Raw genomic sequence first — 20,734 nt, forward strand, 5'->3', positions numbered from 1 at the left:
TTCTACTCTAACCAAATTTATAGAAAAGAATTAGAGTTTTGATAAGTTATATTCCTCTGGAGCCAGGAACAAGGGAATGTTGGTACTGTAGAAAATTAATGAGACGGATTAATTGCTTCAAGCCAAGTGACAGACCCACTATTGTTTATAACGATAAATTCGTCTTGCCATTATTTTTCTAAGTGGAGTTCTCCAGATGAAATATGGTTCTGGAATACAATAAAACTAAGTACCCAACTTCAGAATAAAAGGACATTAAAAGAATAGTTTGATATAAGTAGACATCTAATTTCGCAACAATTGGTTCTGAACTTTTTCTGCTTGTTCATCTTCTTTAAAAATCAACATTACAGATATAAATTTTGTTTGATGTAAGTGTCATTTCAAAGTAAGATTCATAATTAAGAAAATAAAAATATGTTTCTTTCTAATGGTTAAGTATTTGGATCAGAGTGTCGCACGCATTTAACACTTTTAGAGTAAAAAAGGATCCAGATAATTGTTTTTTTAATGAGAGTAGTCATTTCTTAGTTTGGAAAAGAATTAAATAAGGTTAACTTTAATCCACAATTCTGTAAAGCAATTACTGACTACAATCCGTCTCTTCAATAAAATTTGTCATTTGAGGTTGTTATTTACTATTACAATGAACTTGGAAACTGCCATACTAACATGAAGTAATGTCGCTATGTATTTTATGCTTAATTTCGACCAATTATATATATGTTAATTTCGTCAAATCAAGGAATAGAGATATCATTTGGAGGAGTTTGTGTTTGTGTTGACTTTTTCTTCTAAGATGATAACTCTCGACAGGCTTTTCCAATATAATTATTTCTCCAACTGTAAGATTGGTCTATCCAACCACCTTTTCCATTGTATTACTTCCATGGGTAGTGAGTGAGACATTAACTCATTGACTCCTAAGTCTGACAATTAAATGCCACTGACTGAGCAAGACTTGGTAATGATTCATTACAAATATATAGAGAACTTAACCCTGCACAAGTTCTTCACAAATCAAAACAATCAATTGAAAAACCTTTAACCTTCATGATGGTACCCAAAATATTCTATTTCCTTACTCTCTTATATCTTTTCACATTTACTTTTGCTTCCTTTGAAGAAGCAACTGCTCTTTTGAAATGGAAAGCAACTTTCCGAAACGAGAATGATTTCTTATTGGCTTCTTGGAGACTAAGTCGTCGTGGTGCAGCCAAGAATTCTTCCAGTCATGATGCATGCAGGGACTGGTATGGAGTTAAATGCTTAAATGGTCGGAGAAACAGGTTGAATATTACAAATGTTGGTATCATTGGTACACTCCGTGATTTTCCATTTTCATCCCTACCTTTTCTTGAATATGTTGATCTTAGCATGAACAACCTTTCTGGTCCCATTCCTGCAGAAATTGGGAAACTTATCAATCTTGTTGAGGTTGATCTGAATACAAACCAGTTAGAAGGTCATATTCCTCCGGAAATAGGCAACTTGATCAATGCAAAATTGTTCAGTGTTTTCTCCAATGAATTGTCTGGCTTCATTCCTATTGAAATAGGGAAGATGAAGTCACTTGAGAGTTTAAGCTTACATAAAAACAATCTTTCTGGTCTAATTCCAAAAGCTTTAGGTGACTTAACTAAGCTCAAAATTTTGTACCTTAATGATAACCAAATTTCTGGTTCCATTCCAGCAGAAATAGGAGAACTTCTCAATCTTGTCGAAGTTGATCTTAGTACAAACAGGCTAACAGGTCATATTCCAATGGAAATAGGCAACTTGGTTAATGCAACTTTGTTCTATGCTTACTCCAATGAATTGTCTGGTCTTGTTCCTGCAGAAATTGGGAAGATGAAGTTGCTTGAGAGTTTAAGCTTACAGAGAAACAATCTTTCTGGTCCACTTCCAAAAGCGTTAGGTGACTTAACCAAGCTAACACTTCTATACCTTTATGATAACCAACTTTCTGGCCCCATTCCTACTGAGTTGGGGAATCTAAAAAAAATAATTGATATGGATTTATCTCATAATCAACTTAGCAGTTCGATTCCAGCATCCTTTAGCAATTTGAGAAACTTGAAAACTCTGTTTCTATTTGTCAACAAGCTTTCAGGCTCCATTCCTGCAGAAATAGGGAAGATGAAGTCACTTATGGACTTAATCTTATATGAAAATAATCTTTCTGGTCCAATTCCAAAAGCTTTAGGTGACTCAACTGAGCTCACATCTTTGTACCTTAATGAAAACCAACTTTCGGGCTCCATTCCTTCAGAAATAGGAAAACTTACCAACCTTGTCGAAGTTTATCTTGATATAAACCAATTAACAGGTCATATTCCTCCGGAAATAGGCAACTTGAATAATGCAAAGTTTTTTGATGCTTCCTCCAACAAATTGTCTGGTCCTATTCCTGCTGAAATGGGGAAGATGAAGTCACTTGAGAGTTTAAGCATACAGAGAAACAATCTTTCTGGTCCAATTCCAAAAGCTTTAGGTGAATTAATTAAGCTCACAATACTGTACCTTAATGGAAACCAACTTTCTGGTCCCATTCCTTCCGAAATAGGAAAACTTACCAACCTTGTCGAAGTTGATCTTAGTACAAACCAGTTAACAGGTCATATTCCTCTGGAAATAGGCAACTTGATTAATGCAACTTTGTTCTATGCTCACTCCAATGAATTGTCTGGTCTTGTTCCTATAGAAATAGGGAAGATGAAGTCACTTGTGGATTTAAGCTTACACACAAACAATCTTTCTGGTCCAATGCCAAAAGCTTTAGGTGACTTAACTGAGCTCACAAATTTGTACCTTTTTGAAAACCAACTTTCTGGTCCCATTCCTGCAGAAATAGGGAAACTTATCAACCTTGTCGTAGTTAGTCTTGGTTCAAACCAGTTAACAGGTCATATTCCTTCAGAAATAGGCAACTTGATTAATGCAGAATTTTTCTATGCTTTCGATAATAAATTATCTGGTTCAATTCCTGCAGAAATAGGGAAGATGAAGTCACTTGAGACCTTAAACTTACAGAGAAACAATATTTCTGGCCCCATTCCTAGTGAATTGGGGAATCTGAATAATCTCAGTGATCTGCGTTTATCTGAAAATCAGTTTACTGGGTCAGTTCCTGCTATATTTCGCAATTTGAGAAACTTGCAGACACTGCATCTCCATACCAACAAGCTTTCAGGTTCCATTCCAAAAGAACTTGCATATTTGGTTAACTTAGAAGTGCTAACAATGAGCCAAAATCAGTTTTCAGGCCATTTGCCAAACCAGCTTTGTCAAGGTCGGAAACTTGAGAACTTCACAGTGGCTAACAACAAACTGACAGGGCCAATACCAAGCAGCTTAAGCAAGTGCTCGAGTTTGAAATGGGTTCGCTTTAGTAACAACAGTTTTGTTGGAAATTTATCTGAAGTTTTTGGCATCCATCCAGAGCTTTTGTTCATTGATTTGAGCGACAATGATTTTCATGGTGAGCTCAGCAGCAACTGGGGAAAATGCAACAATTTGGCTGATTTGCGCATAGCCAGAAATAGAATTGGTGGTAGCATACCACCAGAGATTGGAAACATCCAAGGACTTCTAGGACTTGATCTTTCATCAAATCATTTGATTGGGCAAATTCCAAAGGAATTTGGAAAATTAACCTCTCTAGTTAAGCTTACTGTGCAAAACAACAATATTTCTGGCAATATACCTGAGGAACTTGGGTCACTGACAAAGTTAGAGTCCCTCGATCTATCAAACAACGAATTGAATGGGTCAATCCCGACGTGTATAGGAGATTTCGTGCACTTGTTTCAGTTGAACCTGAGTAACAACAAGTTTGGCCAGAAAATTCCAAAAGAGATAGGGAGGATAACTCATCTGAGTGTACTTGATTTGAGCCATAATCTCATTGATGGAGAAATACCTGGTCAGCTAGCCAGTTTGCTGGACTTGTCAAACTTGAATATTTCCCACAATGGCCTCTCTGGCCGCATTCCTGAAGAATTTGAAAGTTTGACTGATTTGCAGGATGTCGTATTGTCATACAATGAATTGGAAGGTCCAATCCCTAATAATAAAGCTTTTATTAATGCTTCATTAGAAGGTAATAAAGGTCTTTGCGGCAATCTAACAGGACTCCAGCCTTGCGAAAAGCCATCTTCTGTGGTGAAAAAGCACTCAATAGCAAAGGGGCGTAAATTCATCCTCATCACGGTACTTCCTGTTATAGGAGCACTAGTACTGCTTTGTGTTTTCATTGGTGTTCTCTATATGTGTAATAAAAGAAGGAGAGTTAGAGACGTTGAAAGACGGGACAATGATGGTTGGCTTTCGATATCCATGTTAGATGGAAGGGCATTGTATAAGGACATCTTAAATGCTACAGAAGAGTTTGATGCAAAATTTTGCATTGGGCAAGGAGGGCATGGAAGTGTTTACAAGGTAAACCTTCCATCATTAGGGACCATAGCTGTGAAGAGACTTAATTCTTCAGTTGAGAATACACATCCCAGAAGCTTCATGAATGAAATAAGGTCATTGACTGGGATTAAGCACCGGAACATTGTGAACCTCTATGGCTATTGTTCGCATGCACAACACTCGTTCTTGGTTTACGAGTATGCGGAGAGGGGGAGTTTGTCTAGTATTTTGACCAATGAAGCTGAGTCCAAGAAATTGGATTGGCTTAAAAGGGTGAATATCATGAAAGGTGTTGCTTTTGCTTTATCTTACATGCACGAGGATTGCTCACCACCGATTGTTCATCGAGACATATCAAGCAGTAATGTTTTGCTTGATTCCGAATATGAAGCTCGTGTTTCAGATTTTGGCATTGCTAAGCTTCTTAAGCCAGACTCATCCAATTGCACCGCGCTTGCAGGCACATATGGCTATGTTGCACCTGGTAAGGTCTAAATTTAATTTTTATCCTGTTTAAACTTCATGAACTATAACATACCAGTCTGTACTGCTTTAATCTCATTTGCACATTTAAATTGTTATACCTTTTTTTTGGAAATTGTGTTGTTTCAGAGCTTGCATATACAATGAAGGTTACACCAATGTGTGATGTCTGTAGCTTTGGAGTATTAGCATTGGAGATAATCAAAGGAAAGCATCTCGGGGAATATATTACCGTGGTAGCAAATTCGTCGACTATAAATCATGTGCAGTTTAGTGATTTGCTAGATGAACGCCTTCCATATCCCAAAGATGAAGTAAAAGAGGTTTTGGTTTTTATCATCCAGCTAGCAAGCTCTTGTTTGGTTGAAACTCCAAAATCAAGGCCAACAATGCACTTCATCTCTCATAAGTTATCAAAAATGGATCCACGTCCACCAACTCATGTAAAGAGAGCATTTTAATCCCTGAGATGTAAGGTGTCTTTGTATGAAAATTAATAACCCTTGACATATGGAAAAATTATTATTGTGACTAGTATTGTTGTATTGTCAGTGTGCTTGTCTGGTTTATTGTATTAGAGTCTATAATGTAGAAGATAACCTTTCCTTGTGACAAAAAGTAACAGAAACCACCTTCATGTTTGCTAATTACTAATGTTATAGAGAGGATAATGCATCAAACTAACATCTCAATAAGCTTCTTTGAGCTTCTTCTGCACTTTTTTGAAAATAAGCCTTTGTATGTTTAAAGAAGTCACTATTCTTTATAACCCATTGTTGAATATGTTGAAGACAAAGGAAAAATCACAAGCCGGAAGAGTCTAGAAGAATATGCTATGTGCAGGAAAATTGAAAAATCTGTTATAACTGTTTCCTTGAAACAGTTAGTTACTCTTGTTAACGGATAGTTGTTGAAGTAGTTAGAGTGGTAGTTAATTCTCCTATAAATAACTGACTATGTACTATTAACATCAAAAAGTTGAATACACAAGATCTCTCATTCTACTCTCAAAAAACTTCTTCTTCTCTATTCTACTTACTCTGTCCTTCTTCTTCTTCTCCTGCTATTTAGTGCACAACTCATTGTTAAGAGTTAAAGAACTGATCTAAAAATAATTTCATGGTATCAAAGGTAGGTTCACTGGATTAAAACTAGCTACCTTAGTCGATTATGGAGATTGAAGAAAGTGCTCAATCATATATTCTGGTTTTCTTAGTTTCTTAAAGGATTTCTTGAGTCAAGATTTGAAGGTTCAAGTAATGGCAAATGGAGTTAATGGTGTTGAAGTGGGTGGTGGATCAACCAGAAGTGCCGGAGCTGTAACTGCAATAGATTACAATCATCCTCTCTTTCCCAGTCCCTCAGATATTAGTGGCACATAGATCATCTCTTTCCAGTTGACAGGGGTGGAAAATTTCTCTGTCTGGTTTCGATCTATGCGTATAGCCCTACTAGGAAGAAACAAGTTAGGACTAGTTGATAGTTCTTGCACTAAAGAAAAGTATTCTTCTGAATTGGGCAATCACTGGGAAAGAGTGAATTCAATTGTGTTATCATGGATTATGAATTCTGTGTCCAAAGAGTTACTAGGTGGAATCATGTATGTATCAGTTGCAAGTGTTGTGTAGAATGAGTTGTTTTAAAGATTCAACAAAGTGGATGGTGCTAGAACTTTCAATCTGCATAAGGAAATTGCCATAATATCTCAAGGAACAACTTCTGTGTCCTGTTATTTCTCAAAACAAAAAGATCTATGGGAGGAATTTGAGGCCCTTGTGCCTGGATGTGATTGTGAAAAATCCAAGGAGTTTGTTCTACATCTCCAAAAACTGAAGTTGTTTCAGTTTCTCAAGAGACTAAATGTGACATATACACAAGCTAGAAGTCAAATACTTCATATGACTCCTTTGCATACTCTGAATCAGGAATATGCCATGATAATGAGTGATGAAAGCCACAAAGATATAGCTACTAATGCAGGTGTGCTAGAATCTGGTCCTACAGGTGATGGTGGTATTCTTGACTTATCTATGTTTACAAGAAATGGGACACAAAAATTCAAGAAGAACTACAACCTGCAGTGTGACTTCTGTAAGATAAAAGGTCATACTAAGGAAAACTGTTGAAAGTTAGTTGGATATCCTCAAGATCACAAGTTTAAAAAGAGGTTTAGGTCTGAAGGAGTTAATGCAACATACAAGGTTACTACTGATTCTTAAGATACTACAGAAATGACTACAAGGCAAGGTTCTCATTCAAGGTCTGTCCAAAGTAATTGGTTCAATGATGGATGCCATCAAGAAGAGTCTGAAATACAGCTGGATCAACTAGGTCAGATGAGAACAACAGCCTTTACTAAGGAACAATATGATCAAATCCTGAAGATGATCAACAAAAATAATGGTGCTAGCACTTCTACTGAGATAGGAAATGCTGCAAATGCAGGTATTAGTGTATTTCTAGCTTCATATAAGTCAAGAAATTGGATAATTTCCACCAGTGCCACAAATCACATAGTTGGAAAGTTACACTTACTAGTGGATGAGTCCATAACAAAACTGATAATCCAAGAAGGGTGTATTTACCTAATGGTGATCTGACTGAAGTTACACATGTGGGATCTAGTTATGTATCTGCTAAAAATAATATAACAAATGTGTATCATATTCCTCAGTTTACATGCAGCTTGCTTTCAGTATCACAACTGACCAAGGAATGGAAATGTTCAATGAATTTCTTCTCTGATTTCTGTGTTTTCAAAGATCTTTGTACTGGAAAGGTGAGGGGGATTGGTAAGCTTGATGGAGGTTTGTATCTCTTAGTGAATACTTAAGAAAGAAAGGTTACAGCAGCAATAAAAATCTCTACTAAAGCTGATGAGAGTAAAGCCCAAGCTGAGGTTGGTCTATGGCATAGAAGATTAGGACATGCCTCCTCTAATATACTTCTAAAGTTGCTACCTAATAATTTTCTTATAGTAGAAGATAGAGTAAAGAAATGTATTGTCTGTCCTTGTGCCAAGCAAACCAAACTTCCTTTTCCTACAAGTAATACTCAGTCTGCATGTTGTTTTGATCTAATATGTAGGGACCTATGGGGACCTTATAGAATTCCAACTATGAATGGTAACAGATTTTTCTTAACAGTGGTTAATGATTGTTCAAGATTTACTTGGTTGTTCTTATTGAAAATCAAGTCAGATGTGTATGTGCAGATACCACACTTTCTTGAGTATGTTAAGACACAGTTTGGCAAAACTGTAAAAGTAATTAGAACTGACAATGAAACTGAGTTTGTGAACTCATTATGCAGTAGTTTATTTGCAACAAAGGGTATTGTACATCACACCTCATGTTCTTATTCACCTCAACAGAATGGTGTGGCTGAAAGAAAGCACGGACATATCCTGGAGGTCACAAGAACATTGAGGTTTCAAGCAACAATACCTTTTAAGTTTTGGGGATATTGTGTTTTAGATGTTGTTTACCTCATAAACAAGTTACCTAGTTCAAGTATTAATTATTATACTCCATATGAGAAGTTGTATAGTACTAAACCATCTTGTGATCACCTAAGAGTAATAGGTTGTCTCTCTTATGCTAAGGTGCTAAATGAGTCTGATAAGCTCATGCCAAGATCAAGAGCAGCTGTGTTGACGGGCTATTCTTGTACCAAGAAGGGGTTGTAATGACCCTTACAGTCATTTTCCTGTATTTTCATATAATTTAGTATCCCTATAGAATATTTTCAATATTCGTAAAGTTCTCTAAGTGCTGATATATTTATATCACTTTATAATAGACTTTTATGATTTATTAATATTTTAAGCGGAGATAGTAAATTTAAAAATGTTAAATATTATTATTATATAATAGAGATTTTTTTAGAAATAATTTTCTATTAATTATGATATATTTACAATATTATAATTATTTTACCACGAACCTATGCAATACCCGAATATATATATAATAGGATTAGATTTATATATATCTATATATATGTGTGGTGCAGATTTATTTATTCATGGTTAAGAGTGGCCACATATGTTTAACAAGTGTCAAGCAATGGTTAGTCCTTAGCGCATTAGTGAAATCTTGTGATTTTCTTTTTAAATCTTTCGGGCATTTATATATACAGATAACTACAAAAGAAATCTCATATAAAACTTTGGTTCCACTCTATAAAAATAGTTCTAATATATGTTGTTGTTGTACGTAAGGGGTAGGATCATTGATCCTTAAGTGTTCTTTTTTCTCCATCTCTTTATTTTTTCATTCATGGCTGGTCCAAGGCGTGTATGTGCCGCGTGGTATGTTTATTCGTGCATAATTAATTTTCAAAATCAAGTTATTCAAGCTCGGTTTCTAGTAGAATATTATTTGGAGGATTCTCAGAGATATTTTTTTTAGCTGTGGCATCCAGGTATGCTAGATTTATCCTACCTTTAGATTGAACTTATTTACTGAAATTGTAAACAATTATGCTAGCTTTGGATAGGTGCTTGCAGATGTGTATTTATTTGATTTATATAAACTGTCTTATTTATTCGGATTAGGACCCCATTCTAGTAAATATTGAAATATTATTTTTTAATATAATACAACATCTATTACTTTAGGACGTTAAACTAAATTGCAAAATCTTGAATTTATTCCTTTTTAATTAAGATTGGCGGATGATTATTTAGACGTTGATTATTTCAAGTCCGGACTATCATGATTTCAAGTCCGGTGCACATCTAGATGACTATCATGATTTCTTGGGATTGGCTCAGTTACAGATTATTTATGTTTATTTTCTTTAATTGCTATTTGTGTGTCCCACCATCTTATGGGGTATGGTTGGGTTAATTGTCTTCTTCAGTGTGCCTAGCGATCTTATGGGGGTCTAGTTAGGTTATGTTGTGTGCCTAGCAGGCTTATGGGGCCCAGTTAGGTTATGTTTGATTTGTTTGTAATTACTAGGTTATTTATTTTCTGTATCGCTTACATTTAATCCTCTATCTCATTGGCGTAGCTTGGCAGTTGTTTACCTTTCTGTCCCTTTTTACTGTCAACTTAGATTACATCCCTGCATTGTAGTTATACCATTTCTGTATTGAGCTCAGTCGGACGATGATGCCTATTGAGTACCCGTTTCTTTGGTACTCATACTACACTTCTGCATCTTTTTCCTGATGCAGATCTGATTAGTAGCAGCCGACATTAATGTGATTCCTACCTTCCAGTACTGATTCGTAGCAGGGTGAGCTTACCATCGTTCGATGCTGATCTTCCTCTATCTACTCCGATTGAGTCTTTTGTACTAGACTACTTGTGTATATTGGGTATTATTTGGATTCTGTCTAGTACTCTGGGTATATTTTAGTAGTGGTTCTAGTACCGACCTTACCAGGTCTTGAGAGGGATTCTTTTGTGTATTTGGTCCTTTTCCACCCTCATTTTAGTATATGAGATATTTTTATTTTCTGTTTGTTACTTGTTATTACTGTTGCTACCATTATAAGCAATCTTTTTTCTAATTTCTGCCTATTAGCCCGTTACCTATTATTTCAGGCTATGGCTTGGCTTGCCTATTGGGGAAAAAAGGTAGGCGCTATCATGACTTGAGAAATTGTGTCGTGATAGATATGTCTTATATGACATGTCTATTAATATTTTCCTTGTTAGCAGGGATGTGTCTTTCAAGGAAGATGTGTTTTCTTTCAAGATTGAAACAACTGATGATCAGTTTCCCTATCATGTGTTTCCATTGGAAGATCAATTTCCAATAGCAAGTGATATTATGACACCCTTGGAGGCTTCTATGAATGTCTCATCTCAAGAGGTTCCTAACATTGTGAACCAACAAGAGCACCGACAACCTCATGTACCTACTACTAGACAGACCATAACCAAGGTATATCAAAGATGATCAAGCAGATATCAAGAGGTTACTCAGCAAGAACAACAACTACAAAGGGTTCCTAATACTACACAGCCTGCAACTCAACCATCTGCAGCTCAAGATCAAAGGAAATCAACTAGAGAAAGGAAGCCACCAACATGGATGAATGACTTTGTCTCTAAGAATACAAAATAGGTACCTCATGCTCTTGCTAATCATGTGTCATATGATACACTATCTCAGTCCTATAAGAGTTTTATGGTGAAAACATCATCTGTTACTAAGCCTACAAGCTACTCTGAGGCCTACAAAGATCCTAGATAGATAGATGCAATGAAGGCTGAAATAGGGGCCTTAAATTCCAACCACACTTGGAAGGTTGTTCCCTTGCCTAAAGGTAAAAAGGCCATTAGGTGGATATATAAGGTAAAGTATAAGGATTCAGGTAAAGTGGAATGATTTAAAGCCAGACTTATAGCAAAGGGCTATAGACAAAGAGAAGGGATTGACTACAAAGAAACCTTCTCACCAGTTGTGAAGATGAAAACAGTAAGAACTATTACCACTACCGACGTAAAGAAGAACTGGTTTGTTCATCAGATAGATGTCTATAATGTATTTCTAAATGATGACCTCACTGATGAAGTATACATGGAGTTTCCTCAGGGATTTGCCAGTCAGGGGGAGAATTCAATATGCAGACTGACAAAATACCTATATGGCTTAAAGCAAGCACCTAGAAAATGGAACAAAAAGCTATCAGAAGTCTTACTAAGGTCTCAGTTTGTTCAAAGACATTATGATCTATCTCTGTATATAAGAAGGACACAAGGAGAAATCACTTTGGTACTTGTGTATGTTGATGATATGCTAATCACTGGTGATAACTTAAAACTGATAGAAGATGCAAGTTATGCTATAACAAAGTTTCAAAATGAAGGATCTAGGTGAGTTAAGGTTCTTCCTTGGCATAGAATTTGCAAGGTCAAGCAAAGGGATACTAATGCACTAGAGGAAGTACACTCTAGAGTTACTATCAAATTTGGGATTGATAGCAGCTAAACCAGTGGTTACTCCTATGGACTACAATCCCAAACTGACCTCAAAACAATTTGATGATCTTGTTAAACAACTACAACCTACTGATGATCCTCCTGCAGATCAAGGTGCATATCAAAGATTGATTGGCAAGTTACTATACTTAACCATGACTAGACCTGATATTGTATTTAGTGTACAGACAATAAGTCAATTTCTGTAAGAACCAAAGAAGTCTCACATGGATGCTGCAATCAAAGTTATGGGATATGTTAAAAATCAACCTGGTCAAGGTGTGTTACTATTTAGTGAACCAAGTGATCAGGTGAGTGCTTACTGTTATGCAGATTAGGCATCATGTCCTCAAACCAGGAAATCAGTGACTGGTTACTTTGTAAAAATTGGGAAGTCAGTTGTATGCTGGAAGTCAAAGAAACAAGCTACTGTTTCCAGAAGTTCAGCTAAGGCTGAATTTAGAAGCTTAGCAGCTGTAACAGCTCAGCTGGTTTGGATACTAGGATTACTAAAAGAGATTGGAAAGAAAGTAAAGCTGCCAGTCAAGGTGTTTAGTGACAGCAAATCAGCTATTCAAATAGCTGTCAATCCAGTTTACCATGAAAGAACTAAACACATTGACATTGATTGCTTCTTTATAAGAGAAAAGATAAGTCAAGGGATGATCACTACAAACTACATTGCTACACAAGATCAGCCTGTAGATATGCTGACCAAGGCCTCACCAAGGTTTAACAAGTGCATCTAAATCGCAATCTAGGAATGTGTGACATTTTTTCACCTTCATAGCTTGAGAGGGGAGTGTTGAATATGTTGAAGACAAAGGAAAAAGCACAAGCTGGAAGAGTCTAGAAAAATATGCTATGTGCAGGAAAATTGAAAAATCTGTTATAACTATTTCCTTGAAACAGTTAGTTACTCTTGTTAACAGATAGTTGTTGAAGTAGTTAGTGGTAGTTAATTCTCCTATAAATAACTGACTATGTACTATTAACAACAATAAGTTGAATACACAAGATCTCTCATTCTACTCTAAAAAAACTTCTTCTTCTCTGTTCTACTTACTTCGTCCTTCTTCTTCTTCTGCTATTCAGTGCATAACTCGTTGTTAAGAGTTAAAGCACTGATCTAAGAATAATTTCACCCATAAATTTCCTGTTATTATTTTTCTATGTAAGTGAAGCTCTCCAAATTAAATATGGCTCTAGAATACAATGAAAACCACGGAAACAACCTCCGCCAGAAATGTAAGGTAAGATTGCATACAATAAACCTTGTAGGCCAGCCCTTTTCCCGACTCCACGCAGCGGGAGCTTTAGTGCACCTGGCTGCCCTTTTTTCCCAGAACACAGTGAAACTAAGTATCAAATTTTGGAAAAAGTACATAAAGAGAATAGTTTGATATAAGTAGGCATCGATCTTCTCAACAAGCAGTTCTGAACTATTCTGTCATATTCAACAACCAACAAAATTTCTCTCGCATTAAACACAACTGATATTTTTTCTTTTGGCTTCATAAATTGGATAATTAACCTAAGCATGGTGAAGAGCTGGACCTTTCCAGAAGAACTGAAAATTGCTATATTGGTTATGTATTTACTCCTCTTACAGTTACAGAAGAGGAAGTTTCACAGCTAAAGCTCACCACAAGTTCCTTAATCGTTTCCATTTATAACAAAGTTTAAAACATCTAGACTTGTAAGTAGTTTATTTGTTGAGGTGTCACATGTTCTGTTTCTATATGCTATTAATTGCAAGTTCAACTTCAAGATACTCTATATATAGACCAAGTTGGAAACATAAAACTACATTTTAGATCTCTTTAAGTAGCTGAAGGAAAAATGACAATTGGCAGCATGGCTGTCGATTGACAAGGTACCGATACCACTTTATTGGAAAGATAACGTTTGCAGTTGTTATCAGTAGCATTGTTGCTGCATCAGGTGGCCTCATTTTCAGATTTGATATTGGAATTTCATGTAACTATGCTTGTTTTATTTTTCATTCTCCATTTTTATTAGCCTGAATTCCATTTTATTAGAGTGAACCCAAACTTGTGAAATAATCTAAGATTAGACCCCCTTTTCTTGATAGAAAGATGGGTCTCTTATTTATAGCTATGAATCAGTACATAAGGAGGAGCCAACACATGCAATTTTCAAGATACTATTACAGATATTAGGCTGTCTTCAAAGCAAAGTAGCCGAAGTATTCCTAACATAGAGCTAGCTTTCGTGTTCAGGAAGAAAAGCTAAAATATTCATTTTTCGACAGAAAATTTTTGATATTATAGAAATAACTAGCTAGACACTGTTTCATTTATTTGTGAACTTCATAATGATGTACACCGTCAGGTCACTTTTACTTGTTGAAACAATTAAGTCCCACATTTTAAAGAGGTTTACATGTATATATATATCAGGTTACCTGATAGTGCAAAGAATTTCTTAACACTGGTGGTGTATATAAATTAAACTAAATGATCTCTAAATTTTGCCTACTATAAAAGATTATGTTTTGTCACATCGTGAAATTAACACTAACCATTGTCAAGACATGCTTGGAATGTCTGGGTTGTGCAACTTATTGTCACAGAGATTTTGACCAGTTTAATTTGTACATAGAGTGGAGTGACGACAGTGAGACCATTCCACGGAAAATTCTTCCCATCAATACTTCAGAAGGAAGAATCTGGTGGTGCTGAAACAAATGTGTATTGTGTATATGACAGTGAGGTTTAAACAGCCTTCACGTCACCGCTCTACATAGCTGTCTTGGTTGCATCTCTCGCAACTGGTCACCTCACGGCAGCCTTAGGACGAAGAAACATAATGATATCAGGAGGCTTCACTTTCTTTGCTGGTGCTCTTAGCAATGGTGCTTCTCAAAATATTTCTATGCTCATCTTGGGTCGCATTTTATTAGGCTTTGGTGTTGGATTTGCTAACCAGGTAGAAAAATATAGGGTTTAGTGATCTTATACTGATAGTGTGAGAATTATGTACAACATCATGATATTTGTGCGTGTATCCGAAGGCTATTCTCATATACCTGTCAGAAATGGCACCTTCAAAATGGTGTGGTGCATTTAGCACAGGCTTCCAGTTCTTCGTAGGCCTTAGGTTTGTTACTGCAAATTGCATAAGCTATGGCATCTCTATGCTCAGCTGGGGAAGGTGCCTTTCCCTCCGCTTGGCCGTAGCTCCAGCCGCGACAATGACCATCGGTGCAATTCTTATTTTTATTTCAAATGATGCTGTTGTCAGGATCAATTTGCGAACATATCACCTATATCCTCAAGTACTTACTACCTCCAACTAGCAGAAAAATTCTGTCCACTAAAACCTAGGCAGATTAAAAAAGAATCATCTAGCATTTTATTACGTAATCTTTATTTTTTTAGTCTAAGTTAAAAGGCTTCAAGTACATTGCCTTTGAGTCGCTTCTGCGTCTTCGAAGAGATCTGAACCACGATCTTCCAGAATTTTTGTTTCATTCTTGTGACACACCCTTTGGTACAGGTGCACTTCTCATATCCGAACACCTAGCAGCCTAGTTGAGTGAGGAAAATTGGAGCAACAAAGCAATCTCTGGCAAAAGTTCATGTAACCAATAACAACACTGGAATTGAAGCAGAGCTAGCTGATCTTATTAAGTTTAGTGAAGTTGCAAGAACTTCAAAGGAAGATCCTTCTGCAACAATCTTTAAGAGACAATACAAACCTGATTTAGTCATGTCCATTGCCAAACCATTTTTCCAGCAAATGAGTGGGATTAATATCATTGCATTCTATTCAGCTTTCCTTTTCCGATTGATGGGTTTAGGAAATAACTCATCTCTACTGGGTGCTATTATTCTTGGATTAGTGTTAAGTCCTCAGTTTTGATGATGGACGACCTATTGTTGGGACCATGTTCAAGGTCATTTCATGCACTTCTTGGCAGTCAGCATTAAAGCTGTATTTTGTACTTTCGTCAGAATGTTGGTGGGCACGCAGCATAGGCGTTGCAGCCTTTTTACCTCGACCAATGAGAATGCTTATAGGGTTTCATGTGTCATGTATATGCAAAAGGATGAAAACCTAGTTTTGTATTCACAAAAAACAACCGATCTCTCCTAGCAAAAGAAGTTGTCTTATTCACATTCAAAGCCTCATCAGCAATAAGGACCTGCTCGACCAACTTGTTATGTGTTTAGTCCTTGTTGTATTTGAGTCTTTCTAACTAGTTCTTAAAAGTGTAAATCTACTCTTTCTAGTAAAGCTGTTGTAGGTGCTTTGTAACTCTCTTTCTCATGCTTGATGAAGATGTTAGCTAGAGTTAATTGATATTCTAAGACTAGAGTTAGTCTGAGTTAGCCATTTCAGCTTGTGGCAATAGAGTTATTGCAGATAGTGCCTTGTAATAGAGTTGTTGGAAGATGTTTGAGGATTAAGAGTTTAATCCTTGCAACTACGAAATCTGTATTCATCGTTGCTTGAAGATAGTGAAGTGGTTGAGAAATCCTACGAGGTAGGTTGTGGTTTTACTCGCTTGAGTAAGGAGGTTTCCACGTAAACATCTTGTGTCATTTACTTTTTATACTTGTAAGTTCGTGTTTATCGTTATGTTCTGTAAAAGGTTCGAGGACCTGATCCCTGCTCTGGTGGGCAACTCTTACATTTCAACAATTAGTCAATCTTGCTTCTATCCTTGCGTCTAGTGGTTTATTGATTGGTTTGGTCGAGATTTCTCTTCATACAGGGTGGAGTACAAATAATCATCTGCCAGGTATGTGTTTAGCCATCGCCAACCAAGACAACTCGCTATGCACCCAAATATCCAAGTTAAAACTCGAGTGATGACTGGATAATGAGTTCATGTTTTGTGCAATCGAAGTGCATAAAGATTATTTATACCATCAGATCAAATTGACTTACAACATGTTAACTTTTCATAACATATCAAATAAGAAAGCTTGAAAAATATAGTAATAACATGTTATAAAAATTTAAATAGCATTGATAGCGTAAATTTTATACTAACAGTACGTAAATACCTTACAGGGTATGAACTCTTACATTCAAACAATGTATAGTTTAAGTTGAATAGCAATAACATATTCTGTTTGATCTTCGTGAAGGTGGCTATTGCTTCTATTCTAGCAGCTTCTATAGGTGAAAACGGAAGCAAACACATTAGCAAAGCAATATGTTGCCTTAGTACTTACCTTGATGTGCACCTATGCTGCTGGTTTTGGTTGGTCACGGGATCCTCTAAGATGGGGCAGAACATAAGTGTAGCCGTCAACTTTGCCACCACATTCGTGTTGTCTCAAACATTCTTGACTATGCTCTGTCACTTCACTTATGGGGCTTTCTTATTCTTTGCTGGTTGGATTGTTGTTATGACCATTTTTATTGTGATGTTTTTGCCTGAGACCAAAGGCGTCACGTTAAATTTGATGTATCAAGTTTGGGACAACACTGATTTTGGAGTAGAAGAGTTGATTATACCAAAACTTTATGTGTAGTTGCTTTTGTAATCTAACAGAGGAAATTTAGCATAAGGAGGTTACTGGTAATAAAAGTTACGATATATGGAATTTATTCAAATTTAACCTTAATTGGAGTAGATTCAGGTGCTTGTTGAAACGTGGGGGTTGCACCACCGTTCTAGGGACCAGGTCCCTAAGATTAGGAGAATAGTAATAAAACAGTAACCGACCAAAACTTGCAGAAATTAAATGCACACAGTTATTTAAGTGGAAACTTTCTTGCTCAAGGGAGGAAAACCACGGACACTCAATCTCCACTATAATCAAAACTCATTGATTACAGATTCCAAAGAACTTAATTCTAAGTTCTACTAGTTGTAATAGCTCCACTACAACTGCCTCTATGCAACCCAACCTCTTCACAATCGATTAACTCTAATCGATGGACCTTAGGTAACTCTACCTAAGAACTCTACCGCCAAAGGAAAACTTTACTCTTATAAGTTGAGTAAATCAATTAGAAAGCAAAACTTGACTCAAGAACACCTAGACCTGAAGCACAAAGAGATTCAGGACTTGAGCTTTAGAGAGTTTTCACCGACACCATGAGCTTCTTCAAATTACAAAAACTATTGAGGGAGAAGCATCCTTTTCTGTTTATAGTAATGTGAAAATTAGGGTTGAATTTTGATTGGACCAGGTGTCTAATCAGGTACATTGCACACCTGCATAGTTTGTTGCACTAGCAGACAAAACTGTGCAGAGATGTGACAGTTGTACCAAGAAGGATTTGCGAGGGACTTGGTCCTCCAATATCAACTAGTCATCATCAAAACGTGAGACAATAATTTTTCCCCTTTTTGTTGATGACAAACCATAACCTCAGAGTATCAAAATTCATCCAACTTAAAAGAAAGCACTACTCTCAATATGTGTTCCCTCTATCGACATCCACCCTTTCAATAACATACACCTAGACCTCTATGTGTTCCCCCTAACAGCAATCCCCCTTTTAATAACAATGACCTATCTCATAGTTCACAGTACAACACCTGGTCCCTACCATGATGAATTCAGTATTCCCTTTTTTGGCATCATAAAAAAGTAAGAACAGTAAACCAAGAATAGAGTAAGCACAAATCGGTTAACTCATGGCCGCTAGGCAACACTAACATGAATGAATAACTTTAAGTAAAGAAGACAGATAATATAGACAAATAAGAATTTCATTCAAGTAATAAAGGTAAGTACCATTGCAATGCAAAATAAAAATAACATAAAAGTCTTAATCCTTGAAAGCCACAGGAATAAAAGAAAAAAACTGACACAGGGAGACAATAACAACAGGAAGGGCAGGGCTTAGGTAGATAGAGGTTTTGGGGAGAGGATCTTAAGAAGCATTACCATCCTAGCACTCACAGCAACATTAGAATCCAACAACTGCTTAGTTAGGTTCTTCACTTCTTGATACAAAAATAATCACGGATATGGACTTATAAGGGTGCGCGTTGGTCTCGAGACTTGGTATGTGCAATTTAAGTGTAAAAGAGGCCCAAAACATACCAAAATCAGCCCATAACTAACACTTGATGGGCAACCCACTCTTTGAAGGCCCTTTTGGTCATTTTAACTTATATCTTGTAATAGTTATATAAAGAACAATGTAGGGTTTTATTTACTTAGATTATTATGGATGTTGAAGTGAGAAACAATTTAAAAACACAAAGTCCTCTCTTCTCTTGATGAGGCAAAACTGAAACTAGGAGACAACAATATGGTGGATTCTCTTTGTTGTTGATTGCTTGAAAACATTGATGCTAGAGAGGTGGATTCCGATCTTGTGTCTTTGTAAGAGATAGGTTTATTGTTGTATGTAGTGTCAAGGTTCCAAGAGTTACCATTCTTGGGTTCTTAACATTATACCTTCATGTGGTCTATCTATCTATCCTTTTGTAATCTTGTATCCGTTTTGTATCTTGTATTGTGAAGCCGTTTTTGTTGTTGTTGTTGCTCTCATTGTGGTTTAATCTTGTGTTGTTAACTTAGTTTGTTGTTGGATGAAAAGGTGTCAAACACCTAGTAATATTGTCCTTCTTGTATTGCATTCTTGAATCCGAGAGTGATCTCCAAAAGGGTCCTCGGTTCTTTGAATTAGTGGACTATTTTTGGAGTGTGTTAGGACTTTTTTGAGCCAATTTCGTGTCTTCCATGTTTTTACCATATCATTTAGTATCAAACCATGGCTTCATCTTGTTCCTACAAGATCAATCTTGGGCTTTCTTGTTAGAAAATAAAAACTTAAAATTGTTAAAAAGCTGAAAATTTCAGAAAAAATTGCGATCTGTCCATTGTTGTTGTCTTGGCCGAAATTGTGTTCTTGTGGTGTTCTTGGCCGAGATTTGTTCTTGAGTATAGGTATAGGAGTCTTTTACTTGTCTTGTGTGTTTGTAGCGTTAGTTTTTTTCCTCACTAACACTTTGAGTCGATCCAAAATTGAGCTTGAATTGTTAATATTGTTGTTGTGAACAAAGTGTGGCCGATTGGATGTTGTTGTTTCTCTAGCCTTGAACGAGTTGAAGGCATTTTATTGTGGTTTTTTTTTAGATCTTGAAATATTGTTGTTGTGTTCTTGTTGTTCATCACAACCTTCACTTTTTGTAAAATCGAAAGAACAACACAAAAGGGACTTAGCTGATTGTTGTTGCTATCCTTGTGATATTTGCCGTGAGATTGTTGACCTTTTTGTGGTGGACTTGTTATTCTTGAGAGATTTTTGTTGGTTGTTCTTGTTTTGGTTGTTGTGTTCTTGAAGTTCTTCTCCATATTCATCACCTTGTTAATATTAAAGTGAACTTAGATCTTAAAAAGGTGAAAGACAAGGTGTAGTATTTGTTGAATCTTGAAAGACCCCGAACCACCAAAAAGACTTTACATCACATCTCAACCTTTTTTCATCAAAAAAGGGTCCATATTTTAAGGAGAAGTACAAGTCTAGTCAGACACTTTTAAGTCTTGAAATTTGAATTGAAAAAGGAGCTTCAAAGACTAGTTTGTATTTCCCTCCATTGAACAATTTCCACCAAAGTCCAAATTGTAAAATTAAAATTTGTCAAGAACGGAACCACTAGTGGAATGCAACGTGGACTGCCACGTCACCATATACACCGTTCACGCAACAATTTTTGCTCAAATTTTGATCTTTTAGTTTTATTGTGTTGTTCTATTAGTTTCATTTGTTGATTCCATTACTAACTTACAAGTTAGTACTAGATTGTAAGTTAGTTTTGAAACCGTCCTTCATGTATACGTTCCTTTGTGTGTCTTATTCTTTTGAGTCATTGTAATACTTGATCCACCTCTCAATGCTTCACGGAGTACAAACAAGTTTACGACACTTGTGAGACCAAAGTGAAA

The 20,734-nt window shown here is 36.3% G+C and overlaps 1 protein-coding gene, 1 long non-coding RNA gene and 1 pseudogene across 2 annotated transcripts; all 3 read left to right on the forward strand.

Moving 5' to 3' along the window:
* The first annotated feature begins 919 nt into the window (after positions 1-919).
* Positions 920-5,588, forward strand: LOC107867473 (MDIS1-interacting receptor like kinase 2). The gene is made up of 2 exons (XM_047410460.1): positions 920-4,903; positions 5,032-5,588. Exons 1-2 carry the CDS (start codon positions 1,054-1,056, stop codon positions 5,361-5,363), a joined length of 4,182 nt encoding a protein of 1,393 aa, XP_047266416.1. The 5' UTR covers positions 920-1,053; the 3' UTR covers positions 5,364-5,588.
* A 3,472-nt stretch (positions 5,589-9,060) lies between these two features.
* On the forward strand, positions 9,061-10,380 carry LOC124897576. The gene is made up of 2 exons (XR_007054337.1): positions 9,061-9,327; positions 10,088-10,380. It is a non-coding gene; the product is annotated as an uncharacterized LOC124897576 (long non-coding RNA).
* A 951-nt stretch (positions 10,381-11,331) lies between these two features.
* LOC107868696 lies at positions 11,332-17,373 on the forward strand (annotated as a pseudogene).
* Positions 17,374-20,734: the final 3,361 nt, after the last annotated feature.

The sequence above is a fragment of the Capsicum annuum genome, chromosome 4 (genome assembly GCF_002878395.1).
Source record: "Capsicum annuum cultivar UCD-10X-F1 chromosome 4, UCD10Xv1.1, whole genome shotgun sequence".
NCBI classification, from domain to species: domain Eukaryota; kingdom Viridiplantae; phylum Streptophyta; class Magnoliopsida; order Solanales; family Solanaceae; genus Capsicum; species Capsicum annuum.

Coding starts and splice junctions, on each gene's coding strand:
- LOC107867473 (XM_047410460.1), top strand. CDS start 1,054: ATGATGGTACCCAAAATATTCTATTTCCTTACTCTCTTATATCTTTTC. Junction 4,904..5,031: donor ATATGGCTATGTTGCACCTG/GTAAGGTCTAAA, acceptor GTGTTGTTTCAG/AGCTTGCATATACAATGAAG.